Source organism: Parambassis ranga, chromosome 21 (assembly GCF_900634625.1).
Source record: "Parambassis ranga chromosome 21, fParRan2.1, whole genome shotgun sequence".
Taxonomy (NCBI): domain Eukaryota; kingdom Metazoa; phylum Chordata; class Actinopteri; family Ambassidae; genus Parambassis; species Parambassis ranga.
This window is the reverse complement of record NC_041041.1, coordinates 19061977-19075998: the sequence shown is the minus strand read 5'-3', so window position 1 is coordinate 19075998 and position 14022 is coordinate 19061977. Positions and strand designations below refer to the sequence as shown.

The 14022-nt window shown below is 38.8% G+C and overlaps 1 protein-coding gene across 1 annotated transcript in view; it reads right to left on the bottom strand.

The window, feature by feature from the left end:
• Nucleotides 1-853: 853 nt before the first annotated feature.
• epb41l5 (erythrocyte membrane protein band 4.1 like 5) overlaps nucleotides 854-14022 on the bottom strand; it is a 28835-nt gene continuing 15666 nt past the window's right edge. The window contains exons 17-26 of the mRNA XM_028394356.1: nucleotides 7880-8028; nucleotides 7372-7469; nucleotides 7053-7187; nucleotides 6892-6959; nucleotides 6018-6140; nucleotides 5254-5335; nucleotides 4929-5009; nucleotides 3986-4048; nucleotides 3655-3785; nucleotides 854-2531 (exon numbers count right to left, since the gene is read on the bottom strand). Of these exons, the coding sequence (XP_028250157.1) occupies nucleotides 2462-2531; nucleotides 3655-3785; nucleotides 3986-4048; nucleotides 4929-5009; nucleotides 5254-5335; nucleotides 6018-6140; nucleotides 6892-6959; nucleotides 7053-7187; nucleotides 7372-7469; nucleotides 7880-8028 (1000 nt within the window). The 3' untranslated portion in view covers nucleotides 854-2461. The remainder of the gene's footprint in view (nucleotides 2532-3654; nucleotides 3786-3985; nucleotides 4049-4928; nucleotides 5010-5253; nucleotides 5336-6017; nucleotides 6141-6891; nucleotides 6960-7052; nucleotides 7188-7371; nucleotides 7470-7879; nucleotides 8029-14022) is intronic.

Genomic DNA, 14022 nt, shown 5'->3' with positions numbered 1-14022 from the left:
CACTGGAATCATATTTGAGTTTGTTTGTATAAGATTTTTTACACATCAGATAAGTAAATTCCATACATTGATTAAAATACCTCCTGCCAAGCTGGTAGACTCCTCATGGAGCGACACTACACCCTAGAGGTTAAAACAGGTACAAAGCAGTCCTGTTTCAAGAGGGTGAAAAACAGCAATCATTTTGTACCAAATAAAATAATTAGGAGAGAAAGTACACTAACGATGCGCTATAAAGTATAAAATAAAATTAAGAACAAACACAAATGTGGTTTTTGAATGACTTGATAATTTTACATGGCGGATCATGAGCATCAAGAGGGTGCCCCCCTTATGAGCCAGGTCCTGCTTATATGATAAAAAAAGGTACTGTGCTGCCACCAAGTGGTCAGCAGGTCACCATACAACTGACTAAATCAGCTCTAAATTCACATTTAAGGTAATATTAAGATAATCTAAAAAGTACCAATACAGCAGTGTACAGTATGTAACATTTTTTTAAACGGTATAAATTACAAGCACAGTTCTTACATGAAAAATTCTGAAGGCAGAATATCATCGAAATATCCAAACCACTCTGATACACTGATTTATTACTACAATATTTTTTTGCAAGTTTGAAGTAATCTGAGGGGTCACATCTATATTTTTAAAGTTCTGCTGATATCGGATCAAAACATTGATATGAAACCTTGTGAGAAGAAAGAAAATAAAACTACGTATAATAGAGAAGGAGTTTAAGTAACAACAGACAAATGAATGAAAAACAAGTGGCTCCTACTGTAGCAAAGCTTTACTGAATCATGATCAGGTATTCCAGACAAAAATAAAAGTTTATATAAAATTGCATTTGAGACATGCGTTTTTCCAGTCAGTCCGATCAGTAATACTACTTTTTTTGTAATTAGAAAAAAAAAAAAACACTTCAAGGCTGAAATTCTCCCCAGAATGTAGTAACTATACTGTCATCTTTAAAAAATATATATATAATAATTCTACTTCATATCTACAGCCAGCTGCTGTCATTATACTGACAATACATTATAACTGTCCACTACAACAATTCTGGACAACATATAATATCTGAGTAGTAGCATAAATACTGTCACTGCTAATAAGACATTGTAGCTTCCCTTGTTCGAGACAGGTAATAAAATCATCATTAACTACACAGAGGGTCCAGACTTAGTGTGTACAATGATAATGAGTTTTTTTTCCAAAAAAAAAATTCATGTGAACTACAACTCTAGCATTAAAGAGTCAATGTCATTTAACTCAAGAAAGTGTAGAAGCAGGCTCCACTTTCAACATGTACAAAATCTGCTTTTCACATATTTCACGGGTTTTTTTTTTCCTCCCGGTCCTGAACTATACGTGTGGGATAAATACGATCTGTACTGTGGCATCTCCAGCGTTCTTAGACGAGACATTGTGAAATACATTCATTTTACATAAGGCAGGGTAGTAGCAACTACATGTTAAGAGCAAGGTCGAGAAGCTGTCCAGTTAGATGACCCCACATACTCCAGTGGTTTTAAAAGCTAAAATTAATGTATGAAAACCAAAAAAAATGACCCCAGTGGTGTATGGTGACAAAATGCTAAAACTTGAAATTATCAGGGGAACAAAGAGACTCCAAAAATACACATAGATCTTCCTTGCATTCACTTCCCTGTGGTGCAGGGACTGAAGTGTGTGAATTCGCAGAGTTGAATGGGAATATAAAAGATTAAAAACCAAAAAAATGTAAGACTAATAGTAATAAAAACATCAGATTTCTATCACCATCCTTTGAAAAAATAAAATAAAAACATACAAAGTCCAGTGTTGCAAAGATATTCCAGTGATGTTTTCATGTCCAGTGGCTGCAATTTTCACATGACTGGTTTCAAAAGCTTTGTACTGTAGTGTGCTACAACAGTGCTGCCATGTCTACTCCTTCATTGATTCTCAGCTGTCTTTAGTCCTTCATCCAGTGTATTCAGCAGCTCTACATGTGACTGTACAAAAAGCTCAGTGTAGCAGTGATCCAGTGCTAAAAACTGTAGGCACTAAAACAGACAATCTACCATATGAGTCAGTGATTCAACGCGTTTGTTTGCCTATTTTACAGTGGAATGAGGTCAGTGAGTCTTATTATATTTACTAGGAGATGATGCTGGTTGAGAGGTTTGATTGACTGGATGGATTAAATAAGTGGCAGGTGACTATTGGTGGAACAAAAACAGGAAATTTACAACAAAAAAAGATGTTAATACTGTACCTACATGTGTGTTTTTACAAAAAAACTAAGCTTGATGTCATGTCAGTGTGTTTGCACCTAGGGTGGTGGTCGTGAGCTGCCTCTTCCTTTTCTGCTTTCTGTTTTCCATGGCACACCTGAGTGTGGGTGGGTGAGTGTGTGAAGTGAGACAGCAGTCAGGAAGATGAATGTAGTGATGTTGGCTGCTCATTTCTTCCATCAGAGCTCAGTGGTCAAGAGACCTCTGGGTTTGGCTCCATCCTCCGAGGCTGGCGGCTGACCCACAGTGCTGCAGGACACAAGAGTGGAGTGGATGTCAACATGAGAGTGAAAGAGACAACCTGACCAGACAGAGGAAACAGAAATACTTCACTGCCCATCTTTAACGTCCTACAGTTTGTGTGGACAAACCAGGGGGCTGCTCATGTTAGGAGACAGCATGACACTGCATTTCAGTGTATAAAGACATGGTGGTCGTGGGTCTTTTTTCTGCATCTGAACCAGGATGACTCGCCAGCATTGATAGAACAATGAATTCTGAATAACACCAGTGAATGCACCAAGGAAATGTCATCTTCGTCACAGACATCTGTCTGTGAGCTCAAGACAAAAGTGGGTCATGCAGCTAAACCACAACAACCACAAAAGTCATTTTACAAAACAATAGTTAAAATGGAAAAAACCAATGTTCTGAAATAATCAGGTAAAACAAAACCTTATTCCTTTTTCTACTTTCAGGACTTGTGTGAAAATCTACCGATGCTCTGGGTCATATTTTTCCACAAATATAGAAAATTCAACAGGCTTCACAAGCTTTCAAGCAGCACTGTACATATTCACTACATGGCTTTGTGGATTTCTTCCTTCTGACTGTTCAATTGCATCATCCCATGGTCTCATATTACCTCCTCAGACAGACTGTTTCTATCTGCACGGTTTGCATCATTAAAGAGAGAATGTCCATATTAAATCAATCGCACAGATTTCTTGAATTCAGCAACAAGCAAGTTAATATTTGATATAAATAATAACATTATTGTGAGTTTAAATTCTGCTAGATCGATTGGTTTGCGGCACATTACAATACTATTTAATTTCTGAAAACAAACAACCACAGATATTCACCACATGGAAAGCTTTCTCGAGGTCTACCTACATGATCTCACTCATAACTGTGAACCAATTTAGATTTTGACATGGCCAATCAATAGAAAGATTTGAGTAGCAAGATATTTCCATGTTCTGCTACTTTCTTTTGCACCTATAAGAAAAAACAGTAAGTGTTTGAGCTTTTAAAATGTTATGGCCAAGCAGGATTTCTTTGGTCAGAGCAGCGGTCAAAGCACAGGAAAAGCTTGCTTTATAAACAAGCTTTAACGATCAAATCTCTTCACATCTACAAAAAGCTTTACCTGGCGGTGTTGCGTGTGTGTGCGAGGTGTGGTAGAGCTGGGGTGAGAGCTGCTCGCTCATCTGCAGGGAGAAGCGGGACCTTAGACGGGGGGTCAAGGTCGAGCAGGCCATTAGTAAAAACGCCGGGAGGCTGCGTTAGAAGGGAGTGAGGTCAGAGTCTACATAGCCTCTACATCAGCTGCTATGCACGTGCATATTAAAAGTACCAAGCCTTGTGTCATGAGACAGTTAAAAGGTTAAAGTTTCAAATACTTAACAGCAAATCACAATTTTAGTAAACCTGCCACAAAAAAAGGACATAAAAGTTTATTACAACAGAAATGAACTCACAGCATTGGTAGGTATGATCCAGCGAGGTGTGATGAGAGGTTTGGGCTGCTGGACTGGTGGTAGCTAGAACACAGTAAGAACACAGTTGTCTTATCTCTAAGGTCAAATATATTGTTCAACCTATATTTTAAGTTGCAATTTCTCTCTCCTTCATGCCTTTCTTTCTCTAAAATTCAATCACCATCACAATACACGTGCCACGGTTCGGTTCATGCACTACAACGCTAAATACAGTCAGTCACAGGCGTCCAGAAGGGGGCGCACGTAATAATGAAACGCTAAGAGACGATCTGCTACCTGCTAAACACAGTACGCACAAACCAATCCAAAACAAGAATGGCAAGTTCAGACAGCACACAGGAGCTTGAAGAACTGCCTGCTTGTTTTAAAACTGTAGTGTGGGAAAGTTCTGGGTGTCTTTAGAAGTACGACAGAGAAGGTGAGTTGTGGATAGGACGATGACCGTGTGTCGGCTTTGTAAGGCACTGTACGGTACGGAAGTGGAAATACGATCAACATGCTAACGCATATCAGACGACATCATCCAGATGTGCTAGTCACCAGAGTCAGACAATAAAAGACTGCAGCAGGGCAACAACTAATTCCTGCAACCTCAGTCCCAAGCAGGTCTCAAATGGCAGGTGATGTTACCACCAGAGGATCTTCACTCATTAGGGAAAATGTGGAGCAAATTATTTTTAATCTTTAGATTTATTATATTTTCAAGATTTTCTTAAAAAAAAAAATCAATACAGGCTTGTATTGTGACCCCAAAACCGGGGTATGAATATATATATATATATATATATATATATATATATATATATATATATATATATATATATATATATATATATATATATATATATATATATATATATATATATATATATATACACACACACACACACACACACACACACACACACACACACACACTTACCGCAGGGGCTGGATCAGTGAAGTCAATAAGGTTGTCAGACAGTGGGGCAGTGTTTTGCAGGTCAGCCTCCTCTGCTTTAACCTGCAGGATGATGCAAGCACAGTGCAAACTAAATAAAGGCGCAGCATGCATTAAAAAAGTAATTAGACACAAACTCCCTCAGGCTCAACCTCAGACCTGCTCATACACTGTGTTAATACAGTAAGTAATCCAGATCATACTTGACACCAGGTGTATTTTTACACATATTTTCATTGCTATTTCCACAGCACATACAACAATGAGTCAATATTAAATGATTTAAGTAACAGTGGGTAATTATTACCTTTGGTGCCAAGCCTTCGCTGGCAGACTCAGAGGGCATCGTGGCAATAGAAGGGATTACGTCTTCAGCTAACCTCTCAGCACTGAAGAACAGGAAGAGTATTGAAGCATAAACAATACAAACATGTCTTTCAAGTGTTTTTCTTGTCCTTGTAATTAAGGAAATACCATCATGCAGCCACAAGATATTTTTCAGTGTGAAACAGAAAAAAAAATATCTCTTTCATTTTTGATAATGGATAAAATGTTTAAATAACTATTACTCCTGCTTAACCTGTGACTGACTCACCCATTTGTACATTTCTATTCAACTAAAACACAACTACATTTTCCAGGCTGAGTCAGAAAAGCAGCCTGGACGACAGAAGCTTTTCCTGTATCAATGAGCCAATGGGCCATACAGACATTATGAATTGTCTGGTTAGGCATCTGTGTGCGTCTGTTTTTTTCTGTCATTCTCCTGTAAACACTTCTTGAGCAGAGACTCTGCCAGTATCCAGGCAGAAGTCAAGTCATGTGACTCAACACACCCAAACCACACACACACAGGCATACATATAAATTACAAAAACATCCCACTAGATGTCAGTAGAGACTACAAAGATCAAGCAGCACCTACTGTCTCCAAGGTATCACAGTCCAATCAGTACTATACAGATCAATACAAATGTTTGAAAGATAAAATTGTACAGTAGTGTTGATACCACTTGCTCAGATTGTCCCTGCCAGGGTACAAAACGGCAACAAACAAACACACATACTAACCTGGCCCCTGCAGATGAGGCCAGTGAGGCTGGCTTTAGCAGGTCCCAGGAGTCCTGGACATCTGGGCGGCTGCTAACAGAAAGAGATGAGTTACTGCCCAGTCGCCCGGTACGCACCTTCAACCTGGCAGACAGACACATCTTGGTGTTAGTGCTGACAGTGCTGGGTCAACATCATGTAAATTCCTGCATGAAACCTTCAGTCTGATTTACAAAGAAAAACATGACTGACGGGATGGGATTACAGCGATCCAACTACACACACTAAACCTCACAACACACAACATCAATGTGTAGTGGTTTATACAGGCTTGCTTGAAGCTACATTACAACCTTATACAATCAGTTCATTTTATCCAGGTTTTATTATCATTTAATGCATCCCTACACCTAATGGATACAGTCAATCTCTACATGTTTTCAAACAATATCTTTCAGCCATGCAAAAGAACAAATGATAGCCAAGAGAATCTGCCAAATCTCATGTTGTTTATTCTTCAATTTGAGCTATGAACTCCCTCGGATAGGAGCCAGAGTCGGGGAGAAGCTTGTCAATCTGTGGAGCTGTGCTTCTGAAGACAAGCTGTGGGTGATGTAATGTTGTGGGCTATGCTAATCATCCTCATGAATATTCAGGAGGTTAATCAGCTCAAGCAGCAGGGAACGCTGTGATTGGCTGAGACAATGCACTGACAGTTGGCATGACTAAGGAAGATGAAGGAGGGAGGGCCACATTTGAAGACAATGAAGCGCGAGCCACAATGGCTTTTACATGTACATACATACTGGTGCACCTATACATTTTTTATAAATATGTAATGTTCAATAAATATCACATTTAAATTCATTTATTCATGTCAGAAAAAAGGTCATACCTGGCAGAAGCTTCCTGTAAGTTACAGTTTTTATCTCCAACAATTACAACCGGTTCCTCCAATGGCCCCTACACAGAGAAAACAAAGGCAGATATGCATCTCGAACAGAAATTACTGGATGATCTTTGTGTTTGTTCAGTTAAGTGGGGTCTGATTCACACCTTAACGGCAGCCGCCTCAGCTTGAGCTTTCAGGATGTTACTCTTCAGATCCTCTGGGGTGCGCAGTGGAGTGACAACTGGACTACTGCCTGCACTGTTGAGAACACACTTCTCTGTGAGCTTCACCACGTCCTCCTGTTGCAACAAGGTTAAATATCAGACAGAATGCACATATATCCCAAAAAAAAAAACAAAACAAATGCTTTCCAGACATAATCAATGTGTCTGTGTTGACATTCTCGGTTCTATAAATACTAGCTTTGCACAACACTACACAGGTTGAACTAGTTCTATCTTTATTGTGTAAACAAACGCTCACCTGATTGTTCATGGCCACATTGACGTTAATATTATTTCTCGGAGCAGCAAGAAGTGGACTGCTCTCCAACTCTAGCTGCTTCAGACGTGCTGCTGCTTCTAACCGGATGCAAAGAAAGAAAAACACACAACTCTCTTTAGTCTAAACCTTCTGTTAATGAACATGGCAATATTAATTACAATATTTATATTCTAAGAAATACAAAGTGATTAAGTTTCCCGTCAGTGTTCGTGACATGTTTTACTATGTTTACATAATCAGCTTTGGAATTTCCTAATAAATGACTTATTGCAAATAAGTCGATTGCTGGAATTAGCAGAAAAATGTGTGTGAGGCACTGCTGTGTTTAAAATGTTCATTAAGGAAGGAGTTAGCGGTTTCAGTGCCTCTCACACAGTCATGAAATTATCCTGCAAAATGTTTAGGATTAAAGCAGCTTTTCATTAAGTTTCATTAGAATCTTTTTTATATTTACGCTGAATACAATTTGTGGGTGTTATAGCCTCACCGGCGAGACTGAGCGGATCTTCTGCAGTGGCACTGGCAGCGGCGTAGGCACTGCTTGGACCAGCCTCCTCTGCAGCCGCTAGGGCCGGAACAGGAGTCTTGAGCACGTCATCAATGCATGTCTCCATCAGGTCAGCAACCATGGGCATGCTACAGGTTAAAAGAACAGAGGGAGTGGGGCAGGAAAGGAAATTTACTATGAAAGGGCCAACAGATCAAAATGGATGGTTTAACATTTACAAAAACAAATGTGGGCTTGATTGTACGTTCTTTAAGCAAAATTGTATTACACAGCTTACCTGCATGCACAAGATAATAACCGGACCCTGCAATGAAGGTAACACTGAAGCATGGTGACTTCAAAATAATATACATATGGCAAACATATACCTGTGCCTTACGGAAAGCAAATTGCACCGACCAACTTCTACTTTGATGGTAAAGTGCAAACAGAACCGCTTCATATGATGATATTGTTTTACTTTCCGCCTGACAGACTAAAACAGCCCCAAAAATGCCTCAAAATCAAGAGGTAAATACCACATTTCAATCCATATAAATGAGCATTTGAAGCAAGCAATAACTTCAATAACTTTTATGGGAAATAATGTGGGGTAATATTCTCAGAATTAGAGATGCTTGAAGCAAAAACATTTGATATAAAGGATTTTGGTCAAAGCTCTTCCAGCAGCCTGGTAATTACCTCATATTTCTGTAGCCTGCAGACACAGCAAAACATAACAAGTATATATTGCTACATGCTGCCTGAAGAGCAATGGAGTTAAAGGGCAACACACACAAAGATGTGAAGAAAGGCCCAACACAGAAAACCAATGTATATGCATACTCCCTCATGTTAAGTAATCCGTGAAGGAAACAGAATAGACATATCCAGCCAACATGTGGAACATAAAGACAGAAATAGGACATATTAACAAAGACATACAGCTTCCTGCCAAGCAAGCTCTAAAGAGCAATATGCAATTTCAGTCCTAATTCAGCAGCGGTACAACTTGAAAGACAGCAGAAGATACAAAATACTACTAATTTTTAAGCCTCATAGCACTCAAATCCTCCAAAAAAGCTGCACATTCCACCAACGAATGATCAAATGGAGATGTTGACGTTCCTCAAACCTTTTTTCAGTATCTCAGAGTGTAGTATCCTGCTGGATGAGGCCACTGCAATCAGGGCAAACTGTCACCACGGCGAGGTGTACGTGGCTCCAACAATGTGTCAAAGTAACATCCACAAAAATGCTAGAAAGGTTTTCCAATGCCTATGCTGCCCTGCCTTCCCCTAAAGCATCCCTATGCCAGCTCTTTATCCAGCTCTGGTTGTCCCATGCCTGTCCACAGTAGGTCCTCTTGGCAGTGGACAGAGTTTTGACTCTTTTTAGGTGTAGCCAACATTAACATTTCAACAAATCAGTGGGTTTGAGCCACATGGTGCTTCAATTAGGGTGTTGCTAGATTAATGGTTGTCCTTCTTTGGACAACTTGTGATCACTAGTAACCAATGAATACTCACAACACGCCACATGGCTGATTGATCTATATTACAGCATGATATCATTCAAGGGATCAAACACCCATGCAGACACAGGTCTGTCTTTATTCTCTGAAATGATTTCAAATGCTTAGGAAAGTTACACATCCTTTGGTCATAGTCATGTTGTAAACATTCAAAAATGAAATAATATTAGGCAATCAACTTCATTTTGTTGAGCTGTGCAATAATCTTATACAGCAGTGCATTCAATGTGTAGATCATCAACTGTTACTCTTCATCATTTACCTTGGTGTATGGGTCATAAAGCTGTTAACTATGCTTGCTTGCATCACATGTGTTCACATGAGTTACCGTGTATTAAAACAGATTTAAATGTAATGAAACAATTTGAAATCATTATTGTTGTTTGTCTTACCAGAAGTTGGATGAGAAGGCAGCATTGATTTCATTTCTGAGCATTGAGTACAATACATATTAGGCAGGTTTAATACTGGAAGCAGGGGACAAGCAGCTATACTTTACCATTAAAAAATCTTTCTTTTTGCATTTCTGAAATGCTTTCCAAGAAAAAAGTGGACATGTGGCTGATATGGAATTGCTGGAATGCATAACTTCCTTTTGTGGTGCTCTGCTCAAGCTCTATAGAAAAATCTGTCTGCAGATGAGAAAGATATCAACCCTCATATCCAACTGCTTTTTCAAACTGCAGTGGAGCCATGAAAGGGAGCAGATTAAATACAAAATAAATCATTATTTTCATTCATCAAAATCATTTGATGGAATTCAAGCTTAATATTATAATAGTCTTTGAAATATAACAAAACAGGAAATTATTCTGAGAGTGAAAATGAGTAGCAGAGGAGGACTGTTCTAAACCCCCCCAGGAACTATGTGACCTATTGTTTCCTTGCAGAGTCGAGAGTGGAATTGAATTCCTAAGCCACACACTGATACCATCTTTCCCCAGCTGGCTAGTTTCACTGAGGTTCAGAGTGAAGGTCAGAAGAAGAAAAAAAAAATGAGAAGAAAAGAATGACCGGCAAAAGAGAAAAAAATACAGTGTATCATATAAGAAAATGAGGAAAGAGAAAGACATGGGCTATGGATGGGTAACATAAACATCACTGGGAAGAGCCATGTGATGCAGGGATGGACTAAAACATATGGATTAACAACATGATGACAAGCATGGAAATGTCAGTCTGTACTCAGTGTCACAAAGGACTGAGCAATGATTTACTAAAGAAATACATGAATTCACACCAAGTGTGTTCGCTCATGTGATTTAGTCACTGCCTCAAATGCTAAGCGTTGAGTAAGTCCCTTCGTGGTCTGTTGGTCAGAGCTGTCCAACGCTGTGTGGGGAAGTTTGATGGGACATAAGCAGGGAGGATGGAGGGAGGAGGAGACCTGAGGAGGACAGGGTAGAGGTAAAAAAAAAAAAAAAAAAGGGGGATAAGGACACAGGTGGTGGACATAAAGACATGGGGTATGAGTCAGTGAGAGAAGGAAAGCAGTAAATGAAATCAACGACAGGGAGAAGGAGGCTACTTAAATTAATGAGAAGCAGATAACAGAAAGGCCAGAAATATGAGGAAGGAATTGAGGAGCAGGAGGCAGTGAACAAGAATCTGAGGCAGCAGGGACCTGATAACATGAGTTACAGACAGACAAACCGTAATTCATTTCAGATGCCAGACATGCAGGCTAACTTTGTCTTTGAGTGTATGTAGAGCTTTCTACTACTTCTTTCTCTACCAATTGCTCTCATCTGTTCATGTCTTCAACAACAAATCATGATATCATATCAAAATAAGCAAAAAACATAAATAAATAATTAGGTGCAGTGAGCCCCATAGTGTCAGGATACTAAATAATCTATGCAGCTTATAGTACGTCGCTTTTGCTACACTGTATAGTTGTGTGCATTCAAGTGTGGTTTGACATGTGTTGTCTTATGAACACTTGAGTTAAGTGAAGTGGACTGCATGTCTCTGGAGCTTCAGTGACCTGGCTGTGCACCTCTAGTCACTGATGGTAAATCTATACCTTTGGTAAATCTATACCTTTAGTATATATATATATATATATATATATATATATATATATATATATATATATATATATTTGCTGCTGGAGGACCTGAAAAGAAACGTTCAGTCACGACAAATCTACTGTGAAATAAGAAGGCAACAAGGCATATAGTTTCCATATGGTTGATGATTACGCAGTCAGCAGATGAACTTTCACTGACCTTAATATTTTCTATTAATGGTAATGTTTCGGAGTAGTTAAGTACCTTGAACGAACAGAGGTCAGGCAACAGTTTGACACACAGCACTATATGACAGCTATACTGCTGTAAGGCAAATCATTGCATAAATAGGGAAAAAAATAATTCAGTAATATCAAGACTTTTATTTAGAATTTAGGATACTTCCCCTGTGATGTTGGTAATGAACAGATTTGGTATATGTTGTAAGCATTAAATTATGATGTTGCATGTTTTCATGTGCTGTATATGCAATAGAACCAGTTCTTCTGACAACTCATGTTAACAAGACACCAGCTGAGGATTATAGTGCTTCATGCAAAATCAACAGTGACGTAACTAAAGGAGAAAAAAGTACAGGAAATGAAAGGAAAGGAAAAGGGAAATCTATCGGCAGTATGTCATTTTCAAAGCATCCTCCTTACATCCACTGAGTCAGCGTTAAACTGTTGCCATGTGTTGATAGCATAAACAAGACCTCAGACAGGGGGCAGCTAAGTGTATCATCATGTGCTGATAAAATACACATGCTTGTAGCACTTGTGGAAGCGCTGGCAAAGTTTTTTGTTTAAATGATGAAGAGGTCTGAAAGCCTTACGAAGACTGGACATGTTTACAGAGCAATGAGGCCCTGTGCAGTTTCCCATTACGTCTTATAATTAAATAGCCATTATATGGTCATAGTGGTTACACACAGTGGTTAGCCTGCCTTTGCACTTATCTGCAGTTTACACTTTAGGTAACAAAGAATGAAAGAGGAGGATACAGCATACTTAGTGTACCGGTAATAGGTTGTGATATTTTTCTATGTACTGGTCTTGACCAAGGTCATGCCTGTGCATCCAATTTCGAAGAATGATTCTTTTTGTATTTCCATTAATATGTCTTAATTGTGGCTCATGCTAACTTCAATCAGACTGAAACTAAATGTTTATAGTGAATGATCAAAAATCAGCTGCATTGAGTTTGCACTTACAGCCCTGAAAATCTAACCAAAAGCAGAGAATGACAAGTCTGCATGAGCAACACACAGTTAGAAATAAAAATAATTATCCCCAGAGGCTAATAAGTGAAGAATACAAGGAAGTAACAGGCAATCCTCTTATTACAACTGAACAGAATTTTACTAGAACTTGGCTTAGCCTAATCTCCAAATCTAAAAGCTTTTTTCCCCCTTTCAGAGTCAGACATTATGTCAGGAAGAAAGTGTTCTCAAATCTTAATTCTCAGTTCTTAAGTTTCTTTGGTAATGGTATACTATTACTACAATGTTGGCAGTAAATTCACTTGAACAAACCTCCATTCATGAGGATGTAAAGAGGAGCAGGTGATTCAGAGGATGCACAGATTGACATCAGATGACAAGATAATATTCAGATGAGAAAGTAAAGATACCTAAACACTGGAAGGCACCAGCGTCTTTAAAGAGAATAGATCCAAAGCTTCAATCATGTTACATCACTGATTCATATCAAACACAAGACCCTTCCACAGCACCCCAAATCATAACACCATCCCCACAACAATTAGGTTGGCATGTCATGCTGATCAAAAACGTCCAAACAGCATGTTGCTGTCTGTCCGCTGCAAGAAGACCCATTTCCAAAGCCAAAAATCATCAAGCCCACCAATGCAATGCGACTGATTGGTTAAAGCCGACATTCAGCGTTTGCTTGTACCTACCCGGTCTGCCTCCAAACAAGATCAATTTGTCCTCAATAAATGTTAATACTGGAACACACAAGGGAACACTGTAGGTTTATAACAGAGGTGGGTGCATATTTGTGTGGATGATGCACATAAGAGACAAAAGATTCATCCAAGACAAAAAAAACAAAAACAAAAAAAGAAAGTAATTGTATGTAAATATCCACATGGCAACTGGAAAATGATAATAAGTAATATAAGAACAAAAATGCAGAATCAATAAGCCAAGAACAATCCAGCAGCTATATATCAATCAATATAATCTGGTCTGCCTCCATTGATTATCTATTATCTATCTATTTATTATTCATTTACTTGTCTTACTTGAATTGTGCTATTGAGCTGACACTACTGTCTTCACTCTGAAGACATGTTCACAGTCATCAAGTAATGACCATGTTTCATTCACATACAGCACAAACAGTTAGTTTATTTAGTTTAGTTTATTGTCCCCCCTAAATTTGTCTTCACAGATCTTGTACTTTTTTTAAAAAGATTTTTTTCTCTCTGCCTCTATCCTTCCTTCTTTACTCCTTTCCTTGGCCACAACAAGACAGGGTCAGTGGATAAGCCACGTTAAGCCACTCACATGGCATTAGTCCATGCAAAACACACCCAGCTATCCACCTACTTCTTTTGGCACCCATAAGGAT